The sequence below is a fragment of the Aphis gossypii genome, chromosome X, assembly GCF_020184175.1.
Source record: "Aphis gossypii isolate Hap1 chromosome X, ASM2018417v2, whole genome shotgun sequence".
NCBI lineage: Eukaryota > Metazoa > Arthropoda > Insecta > Hemiptera > Aphididae > Aphis > Aphis gossypii.
The window spans coordinates 42,168,713-42,181,000 of NC_065533.1; the positions used below are offsets into that span (position 1 = coordinate 42,168,713).

General features: G+C 25.3%; 1 protein-coding gene across 1 annotated transcript in view; it reads right to left on the minus strand.

The window, feature by feature from the left end:
• Positions 1-349: 349 nt before the first annotated feature.
• LOC114129356 (gamma-butyrobetaine dioxygenase-like) overlaps positions 350-12,288 on the minus strand; it is a 31,770-nt gene continuing 19,831 nt past the window's right edge. Inside the window, exons 4-7 of the mRNA XM_027994071.2 lie at positions 5,703-5,808; positions 4,325-4,527; positions 2,370-2,536; positions 350-1,277 (exon numbers count right to left, since the gene is read on the minus strand). Of these exons, the coding sequence (XP_027849872.2) occupies positions 1,123-1,277; positions 2,370-2,536; positions 4,325-4,527; positions 5,703-5,808 (631 nt within the window). The 3' untranslated portion in view covers positions 350-1,122. The remainder of the gene's footprint in view (positions 1,278-2,369; positions 2,537-4,324; positions 4,528-5,702; positions 5,809-12,288) is intronic.

Genomic DNA, 12,288 nt, shown 5'->3' on the forward strand with positions numbered 1-12,288 from the left:
TTTCATTGGTGCACCACATTACATTTTGGCTGTAAAGTTCTCAATCTTCTTCTTAAGTATTTATTTACACGTGTTATAACGAGAGTTCAAATAACTCGTAAAACAAATAAATAAGAAATTATTAAGATAATTGAACACAATTCCAAGTTGTTTGAGACTTTGCCAAATTTAACATAATATAAAAATTATGATTTTTTGGCTACAACACTCATTACATTATGCATGTAGAATACATTATTAATAAAATCAATTCTCGAGTTTTGCTTTAAGAAATTAAATTAATTAATTAGTGGTAAATTATAAGATATATTATGTATACAAAGATAGCCAGATATAAAATACAAAAACATAGGATTTAATTTTTTATATTTACTAAAGTAAAACAACATTTCATTATTTGATGAATAAAAAAAATATTGAAACAATATAAAGTGGGTGTTAAAAATAAAAATAAATTAAAAATAAAAAAAAATGTGTTTTCAATTGATGTATTCTTGACGTCTAGTATTTTAATTGGAATTTATATTTTTATATAAAAAAACGCAATATTAGCATATTGAAATACTTAACACAGAGATAGACTTAAAAACGGAATTTTTCCGTATAAAATATGTCTGGTCACCTTATACATCTTGTATACTCGTAGAGTCTGATTTTATTATAGCATTATATTGAGTATATGAGTATATATTATTATAATATAAATAGTCAAACGGTATTATATTTAAAAGTATAGCTCATTACATAAAATATTATTATTTTTAATAATAAAAAAAAATGTCTTAATTAATAATAATAGAGAAAACATATACAAAAATAATACAAAAAAGTAGTTTAATAACTTGCTATTTCACCAATAACCAATTTATTTACATATTAATGTCATTATAATGTTGTGGCTATGTATTTACTATTAGCTTTAAATAATTGTACATACATATGTTTGTTAAATATTCAACTATAATGAAAAAAGAAAAATTGAAAACCTATAAAATGATTATGTATAACTACATACTTATAATTTATTCCATATTTAATTTAACTTATTTAATATAGTTAATGGTTCATAATTATCGAATCATACAAATATTTGACTTGTATATTCATAAATAATTCGTATGATTAATTATTAATTTTATTTGATAGTTGAGATTGGAGAACTCTAGTTCTTGATTTAATTAAATCCCAGTCCAAATAACCACCAATTAATAATCTAGAGCCTTGATATCCTTTTCTTCCATGTAGTACTCGGTGGTTATCAAATGTCAAAATATCCCCTTGAAATAAAATAAAAGCATTTTAAATATATAATAAACATAGGAATGGTGATCATTTCAAAGAAAAAAATGTAATTTTTTATATATTGAAAATATATGTATATAATACTATCTATATTATTTTTATCATTTGTTTTTTTTTTTATTATTGTTTTAATTTTTAATTTTAATTTATTGAATATCAACTTAAATTTTTAATCTCATTACATAAAATATTTTTCTGAGAATTTCCATGTATAAAAATTAAAATTCAAACGAGTAGTTAATTAGTTATAACTTAGTATTCAAAGTTTTAATGAGCGTAGAGGAGTGACACAGAGATACATCACAAAATGTCAATCCATTAAACTTTAAATAAACCCAAAAGTTATGTTAAGTTTCATTCAAGTTTTAAATATAATTCTTGGAAAAATATTCTATTTCAGAGTAGGTAAATGTTTGATTTACGTTATTAATTAATGAAGTATAAGTCACTTAAAAATCGAAATAACAAATGTCTTATAACCATTAACAAGAATTTTTAAAGGCTTACTGCAAAAACTAGTCAAGTCCTCTATTTTAAAAAATTAAAATTTTCATGAAATAAAACCAAATAAAAAATTTTTCCCTAAAAGTGAAAGCATCAATCATATTAGTTCATTTTATGCAATTAATTTTTTTTAGCAAATAGTATTATTAGATTTTTTGATTTTTGCTGCAAATAATGGTCACATTTTAACATAATAAGTAGTATCAATGAGTATATTGTATTGTTTTATTTAAAATATTTGAGGAAAACAATATTATAACTATGTGGTAAAATCATATGAGTAAGTCCATGTCAGGCTAAGTTCATTGCATTTTTATAAAATGTATATTGGATATAGTTTTAGTATCTTTCATACAATTTAAGCTATTAAATAAGTATAGTTTTCAGAAAAAAAAAATTACCATAAATAACGTTTCTTGATTACCCTGAACAATTTTAAAAGTCTGGTTTTTGTAGAAAGTCTTTCAATTTATATTTATGGTATCTCTCGTTTATTGTGATAACATGTCAATATTGTGTTGATTAAATAAAATGCATGCATAATATTAAAGATATAGGTATACCAGGTTTCATTTTAAAAGTGCTGATGATTTTTTCGTTGTACGCAATCTTTACAAATTTTTCTAGTGCATCATACCAAATGTGTACTTTATCTATTGATACAGGACATTTTGAATCTCTGTGATGCTCACTAAAATTAATTCTCTTGATATTCCCATAACTGTCTTCGCTATATAAAAGTAAACATAACATGAATGTTTAATTAATGCTACTAAAACTACAATATTTGAAACACTCAAAATAGGTACCATCTAAATACACATTTTCAGTTACAATGAATATTAAATAATGTAATGTACGTCTCTGAGTTAATGTGTGTGTTTTTAAATTATTATTATTATTAAGGATGCTGAATGCTATTAATGTATTTACGGAGTAATGTTTAAAGAACGTTAGTTACGGGTTGTGTAAAAATTATGTTATATTTTATTTTGATATTCACTCTATCACACTGAATTATTTTGTTCAGTAACTGTGAATAGAAAAAAAACGGTTAAGTATAATTTTTAAAATTAAGAACATTGAAACTCAGTGACATATACTGTTTAATGAGGAAAAAACAAGCTTGTACTTGTAAGTTGGCTACATAATTAATTATTTATAAACTGGAAAATGGCTCTGTAGTTTAATTGTAGATTGTAAGTAAACCTCGTCATTGTAATGAATGTATACATTTATTTTTCAATCATAAATAAGAACATACCGTAACTTATCACTTACCATGACATACCGTAGAACAGATAGTGAATAGATTTTCGTGGAATAAATTATTTAAAATGAAATTAAATATTTTGAAACAATGTAGTAACATACATAGTTTTGAAAAATTTCAACTCCATACAAATAATATTTTTTAAGTACAAAAAACAACTAATATCACTAATTTAAATATCAAATTTTGTCAGTCTAACTTCAAATGTGTATATGCTTATAAATAATATATAATGAGTTGAAATACTTAATAATTGTATCATGTCTAGATATTATTAGTATTACTAACATTACTAATCATTTTTCGCAAAAATTTCTGTTTTTCGAATTATTTTAAAATAAACTTGAAATTTTTTATTTTTGCCCCTTCAGAAAAAAAAATCCAATTTTCCACAATAAACCATTTTTTAAGTCAGTGCCCTAGAATTTTTATAAAACACCCAAGGGCGCTATGTACAAAAAAATTTAGAACCACTGCAGTTTAAGTTGATAATCGAAGCATTTTTAGTGTTAAATGAATGCTAAAATTGAAATCAGACATGAAAACAATAATTTAAAAAAAACATACATCATCGAAAAACCAATGAATTTATCTCTCGAAATTTAACATTAAAAACAAAATGTATTAATTAAATTATATACAACATTTAGTTAGATTAGGTTATATATATTATATATATATATAAATATATTATAAGTTTATTCATAACATTAAAATGTTAAATGGAATTTTCACATATACATTAAATTTCAAAACAATGATTAGGAAAAAATTTATTGATGACAACAAACGTAACTGAACTACGTGATAGTTTGATATGCATTGATATCTAATCAAATATTATACACATAGCTAAATAAGATTTTGAATAAATTAAATATTATCATCCGAGACTTGGAAGCCAAATATTTGTTTAATCGCTTAGTTTTTAGTCGATAAATATTAAGCGTAGGCCGTTACAAGAGTTTAATTTAAGAGTAAATCAATTGAGTTACTAAATATTGTTGTACCTTCTATTCAAGGTTTTGTTATAAAATTAATTAAAATAATAAGTTATTTACACTAATTTCACTGGTGATGCACTGTTCGGCTATAATCCTACCTTCTTGCAATATCCATAACTTATACCACTATATTGTATTCCTGCACGTAAACGTGACGCAATATAATAAATTATTATTTTACGAAATTCTACGGCGAAGTCGATAGCTCTTAAGGTTTTAACCGTTTCGACGCGGTACTAACCAAATTACGGGCGACTCGTAAATGTTATGAAAACTGTAGCCATCGTCGTGGCCGCGGTCAATCCATCTCACCGGCACCGTGGACAACGTCTTATAGCTGTCCAAGTCCGTTTCCTTCAGACGGTCGCACACCGATAGCCCATCGGTCACTTCAGATTCGCCGCCACTGGATTCTGGTTGAACGATGCAGTGCAGCAAAATCACCTTCAATCAAACCAAATGTAGAATAGTTTACACGAGGATTTCTACAAAACTGCCTAGCACAGTTGTATATTATTATATTGTACATTTTAATTTTTTAACCTAATTTTGTAATATTATTTTATAAGTTTATATATTATACATGTTTTATAATAATATATTAAATTTTAAAGCGGTTTTGAACCTTTTTTAATAGTTTAATCTTTCATATCATAATAATATCCTTATAAGTTATAATAATACGGGAGGCTATAGCGTTAGGGGAATGGCAAAAAATAAAACGCCAGTATTTTGAACGGCAATCACACAGAACGACGATATTAAAAAAATATATAATAATAAAAAAGTCATATATTGGAAAAACATATTATACATAAAATTTACCTACCTATGTTATAAGAGTATGTGAAAGTCACATTTTGTAGCGACATAAATAAGAGAAACTAAATTCTTAAAAAAAAAAAATCACCTGAAAAGGTGGATTCACGTTGAAAATTTTTAATATTCATATCTAAGATTTGAAAATTTAATAGAAGGTTCCACAAAAGTTTGCTTTCTGGAATTATTAAAAAAAGTTTAGTGTAAATGTACAATTGTACAAATATCTTTTACGAGCGTCTTAAATTTAAATTTCGACTGTCTTGGATATTCATGCGTAAAATCGCGATTTTAGTGTTTTAAATGTAATTCAAAGAACATTAATCGTAGAAAACTTGAAAGGTCCTACTATTGATTATATTATATTTTTTTACACTCAAATACTCAATAGAATGTCAAAAAATTACGAATAATGATTAACTATTAATAGATTTGAATGTAATGATAAAAATGATTCGTTAACTAGGCTTATAGTTTCTATAGTTCATAATTCTATTTCAAAATATAAGTTATATGTAAATAATATGATTGAAGCAAAATATTTAATATTATTATACATTATTTAATGTTTTATGTTTAAAATGTTTTATGCATACTATAAACTAAAAGCATTAACCGTCGTATTGTTTTTTTTTTTTAGATTTTCACTAAATTAATAAGTTTTAGAAAACCGAGTTCTATAGGTACACATCATTTTATAATCATTTTACAGGACATATATAAATATGTTTTGAAATTGTATATAATATTTTTATTTAGTTTTAATAAAAATATCACATAAATAATCAAATAAAAATTACCCCGGGTGTGTATTCATAATACGGCAAGTCCGTATGTAGTTGTAAGTATGTTGATCTGTATGCTAAATTGGTCGCATCAGAGTTCACTTCAACTTTGAACGTTTCCCTGGAAAAAAGCACAGACAACAAAAACGAGATATTAGTTTTCGTAGAATTCGTTTATTTATTTTTTCTCCTCAAACTGTATAGAATTTTAATAGAATTTCATCACGACGTACGCGTATAGGTAAGTACTGTTAGGTAGTACCTACGCGAATAATGTTTATTCTGACGTATAGGTGGCTATAATACTACTCACGTACAATATATAGTATCATGACATTTCTGTAATTTATGCATTCTTATTAACTGCACTTCGCAGTTATTGTCCAATAACGCGACGTTATACCGTTTTTCAAATATATGTTTGTATGTAGGTATACGAAACACGGAATAACGTCGTAGGTAGGTATCGTACTATATAATATTTCACATGTTATTCGTATTATTATTATTATTATCATCGTTATTATATGAGTTTAGCTCGCTGTCGAATAAAGCAACCGTACCATAACGTTACATCGAAAATATATTATAATATTATAATATAATATAAAACGTACAACACAGTTGTATCATCCACCTGCCCACGCGTCGTTTATGGTTTCTCGGTAGACATATATATGTGTACGACTCGGTTTGCGTACAATATATTATAATATACGTAATACGCAGTGGGTATTATACAAATATACACTCGTGTAGACGACGATGTCATAGGTATATATATATATTTGCTATATTTGCCGTGTATAATGTATTATATTGGTTATATATCATATACAGTTATTAACCGTCGTACAGTGTATTATGCGATATAGTATATGTATGTACATATACGCGTGATTGGTTTGTCGACGGTATCAAAGTAGAAACTTTCTGCGTCCGTTTAAAGCGTACCTATAGATAGGTATTGTGTACGCCGCGGTCTTATACACTGTCGCGATGAGATGCACCCTTTACCTGCCCTTTGAAAACAAAGGTATAAACACGCCAATTGTCGAGCACAATAAACGGCACGTGCGCTCAGTAATAATTAATACACGCTATATTTACCTACGTTCCGGATCCGACGAGTCGCCCGCAGCAGACGTTATAATATACCCCACGCGCCGCGTCGTCTGCATTGTACCCGCGACTTTGACGATTTGATAAATACCATAATAATATTTGATATTCAGAACCCGCGAACCAGAAATAATCGTGTGTCGGTTAACTGCACTTCATCCGATCGAGATACATAAATAATAGCTCTTACAGATCGAAATCGTTTTTTTTTTTTTTTTTTTAATTGTGTTTTCAATCGACTCGTACCTATAATATAATGATATGATGATACTTCTAGATAATATGTATCTAGGGTATAACAAACAAATAAAAAAAAAAATAAAAATATTGAAAAAAACCACTACAGAGGAGGAGGGGCCTAGTCTTTAAAACCAAAAATATATGTTTAATATAGGTCCATCGACACATAATAGGTATGAACAAACTTTATTTTATTTCAAACATAATAAATTCGGGTTTTAAACGTATGCATTTTAACAAACTATTAATATACATTGTATATATATATATATATATATATTATATTATAGCTTAAAAACTTTAATAATTATTTTTAAAATGTTTCATTTTGTTGTAGGTAATAATCAGAAAAATACATATTTACCAATGTTTTTTGGGTATTAACTATAACATTTTAGGGTTTCTATCCTATAGTAGTGTAACGACTTTTCTACTTTTTTTTTTAAATCGAGTTTGTTAACTCTCAAAATCAAATTTTTAAATCTTGAATATTAAGTATTTTAAAATGTTAGTAATAGCAAAGTATTATTAAATTCAAAAATATAAAGTACCTATATTTAAAAACGAATTCAAACATGCCTTCAGAAATGTTATTGTATAAATGGGCTAGTTAATATAAATGGCAAAAATTGATACTTTACACAAAATGAAAAAAAATATATGATATACATTTAATGTGTTATTGACATATTATGTGTACTCGTGGGGTAGTGCTACGCTTTTAAACTGTAGTCATATATATACATACTATTACACTAATGATCGCTTACTACGGTCACATACGTATAATATACGACATGCACTAACGCACTCACTTAAAAAGGTACACAACTGCCTATATTTAACTCTTTGAAAACGATCAGTATGAACCCTAATTTATAATGGATACTGATCACAGATAATTTTTTAAATTTAAGTCAGGCTCCTGAAAGTATCTGTACCAATCTTAATCTTCTATTAATTACAACCCGGTGTATATACTCGTATATCTAAATGTACCCATGACACCGTACAATATAGTGTTAGTGAATTTAAGAGGATATTTTACTCAGTGGGATGATGTGTTACAAATTAATTGTATTAGTTTACGTGCAAATGAGTAGAAACATGAAATGGTCAGCGCCAGTAACGATCTAATAATTTGTCCACGAGCACTGAATTTAACAGTCGATTATAAATGTCTAATAGTTCGCAATGATTATTGCTCATGTTTACGCAAAATATTATCATTATCGGTGCACACGAATTGAGTTCTATAATATATCTGAACGGAATAATAAAAAAATACTAATTGACTTTGCACTTAACAAAAGAATATTAATTTCAATCGTATACATAATGCGTATGATATCATTTCCACGAATTTTTTCGCATAACAATATTAAGATTGTAAAAACTAAACGGTATTCTGTATAAATTAAAAAATGAACACATCTATTATAATATTCAAGACAAATAACACGATTTGAATACTATGTACAAAGTTTACCACATAAGTTTATAAACCGTGCATAATGACCTTCAAATCGCCACCATAACTTAAATAGTTACCACAAATTACTTACGCCTTCACTCCGAAATTCCAACACTCTCATCGCACAACTTCATTCCATTGAATTTCCAGGTAATCCAGTCAGACGAGTGAAACACGAATAGGCTTAGGGATTTTCTCAATGCATATTATCATATTATTTAACGTTTTTATTAAAAATTATTTACGAGTATTTATCTTAAATAATTATTTATATCCAGACGTTTCTAATGTGACACTTCTTCTCAATGTTTTCTATATTCATCGTCTAGTGCTGTATTTCACTCATTTATTTATTGTACTCACTTGAATGGATTGTAAATTGTCATTAAATAAACGATTCTTAAAAAACAAAAAATAAAAACTAACTGATATAAGACAATCAGTTAAAATACTATAATATTTTTTTTTTATGTAATTTAAAAATGAATTACTGTATAACTATGTAAATATTGTAAAAAAAATATGTAGTGACTGGAAAATATTCATATTAATATGTAAAAGATATGATAATATAATTCACAAAATATCTTATTTCTTTTTGTTCTATTTATACATAATTACATTTTTTTATCATTTAAAAATTATAAACTGTAGAAACTTAAAATATTCTAATAATACAAATATTGGGTTGATTAACTGTACAGTTATAAAAATATAAAAATGCCCATATGCAATAATTATTTCCAACTCAATTTTTGATTTAAATTATTATATTATTTAAGTTATAATAATTTATAGCACCAGTTCTTTGAATTTATCAATTTGTTTTCAAATTAAAGTTTTGCTTTTATTGGATCATTAGATTGAGATTTAATTCCACTTAACCTAGAATCTAACTTTTAGATTCTAAAGCATTATTTTTCATAGAACTAGACTGGATATAGGTAGCACGCTCAAATGATGTCAAAATCGGTTATCAAATATTTTTGAATGTATCAACATGGTATGTGATCACCAGTATCAATAGTATAGATATATAAATAAAGTGAAAATGAATTCGGTAAGTACTAAGTCAATGATAAATCATCATATTTTTTTAGAATATGATTTTTATCAAAAGTACAGGTCAGCCCTAAAATGGTCAGGATTTATTTCGGAATTGTGCTCATTCAAATATTTTTAAAACCTATGCAAATTTATTTTAAATATAATCTATTCATGCTCACCAATGAAAGGTTTTGATAATATTTATACATTATAATATAAAATATTATAATATTGTAAAGGTATTTACCTATATTGCAATTTAAATGTTCATGAGTTATGTTCAATGAATATTATTTATATAAATAATTAAAATTTATGTGGGTATTATCATTTGATTAATCTACATATTATATTTTCTGAATAACTTAGATATGATAATTATATATATATATATACATATATATATGTCAGTCATCAGTTAGAAAAAAAAATAATCATTTTAGATTGTTCGGAATTGACAGACAACGAAGTATATAATGCATGCACACTACTGTAATTTAATATAATCTATTTAAGGTGACTAGATTTAAAGCAGAATATCGTTTTTATTATTCGAATATATGCTTTTACCTCAGTGACATTTTTCATTATTCGTTATTCGTTTTGTATTTCGCACTTCTTTATTTAATTAAATACGTTTAAACAATTCATATACGTATATTGAATCTGTTTTTCGTTCGACTGCGTCTGAGGTTATTTCTCCTCTTTATTGCTTATTGCGACAAAGTACGTAGCCTACTTCTACTGCTACTATATAATTCCTATGATTCATTACAAATAAATTTATTGGTCTGTAATGCATATTATACATATACAAGTATATAAGTACTACAAAATAAAAAAACAAACGAATAAACCAAAACATGACATTTTTATTTGTTTGGATCAGTCTACTGGAAATTTATGAACCAAGAATATATACGTATGACACATCCTTATATTATTTTACAAGCTATAATCGCATTATCTCGTTTACATCAATGCAATAATTTATAGCATAAATTGTAAAATTGGCCAATTTAACTAAAATCGAAGCTTTAATATGTCTTTAATGTTATAAATTAAGGGACATATATGATGTTTTTCTGGTTAGATATTATTAATCGATCATTTAATCTATAATTAAATTATAAATATTGTTAGTTATTGTTTTTGATTCATCTTTAATAAATTAATTCGCATTAAGCTTTAAATTATTCAATTTTACATTTATGTAAGTATTTATAAAATATAGAAGATTTTAAGAGGCCATTATAAATTTAATAATACTGTGACCGTATCATCTAATCAATTGAGGTTCCTGTATTTATTAAATTATGTTGGTATTTTAAGAATCAAGTTATATATGTATCAAATTTTTATAATTCTTCTTAACAAAATTAATAATTTAATTAAACAAGGCTAATGATAGAAAGTGCATTTATAGGTGGTAAAAAATGTATATAACTTATTATTATATATGTATTTATAATACATTTTCAAATTAGCGTTGGTGTATGTTATATTATACTTACTACTAAAATATGAAACATTTTTTGTGCATATCTGTGCCTTTTCGTTTATATTAATTTCGTTCAAATATTATACTTGCATGGTTATTTATTGTAGGTAAGAATTATTTAAAAAATAATTTAACTGTTACTATATTTTACAATATACACGATAACTTACAGTATATTACTTACCTTCAACTAATAATTTTTTTTTTCATGATACAAGACAACATTTATAGGATAACAAATTAAAAAAAAAATATTAATGCCTTCTAACAAATAGTTCATGTTTACGTATCATTTTTGTTATTTGTTGACCTTTTAAGTACTATAGCAATAAAAATAATAAAATGTGTCATCATCAAAATAGGTATTATTATTTTTAGACTATTATTCTTTAGACAGTATATAGATATAGTACTAGAAATATTGTTAATTTAACTTTTAATTTCTACCACAATTTAACGAAATCATCTTTTTGCTTGTATGGTTCATAATTTGTATTAAAATGTGTATAATTAATAATTATACATCTAGTATGGTTTTATTAATGAATTTTAGTACAATAATTTATAAGTAAGTATAATATTATAATGTTAAAAATAAGAATTCCAATTATATTAGTGTATACATTTATGGTTGTTTTTAAAGCGTAAGAAAAAATAAAAATAATATTGTTAATAAAAGAAACGGTCATGAATGCATTACTATTGAATAAATTTAATTGTTTTCTTAAAGTGAACATTGTATTAAAAGTATTCAAAATCTTCAGACTCTCGATAATTTCTTCGGAACAGTGGCTGGTTATTTTTTGTTTGAAAAACCTTTAACGAGGAGTTTATTCTTATCGAATTATGTGTTCCAGACGAGTACCTTTCTACCTACCTACTTAGTTATATAAAAATAAAAGACTAAATATTAACGACTACTTAGCCATTGAAACGTGAAATAAACGAACAAAATAGCAATAGAGTCTACCAACTAATCCATCAAATCATTAATTATCCAATAAACCATATTTTTGATTATTGTTCCATAATAAAACAAAATATTGAAGTATTAAACTCTATATATCAAAAACTAGATAAAAAAAAAAAATCAATATTTTCAAAATGACAGTGGTAAATACTAATTTTACATTAATTCATACCATCATTATTGACGTTAGTATCATTATAGTGGAGTTCTGTCTTACAAAAATGGTGTAATACTAACGTATTATTTT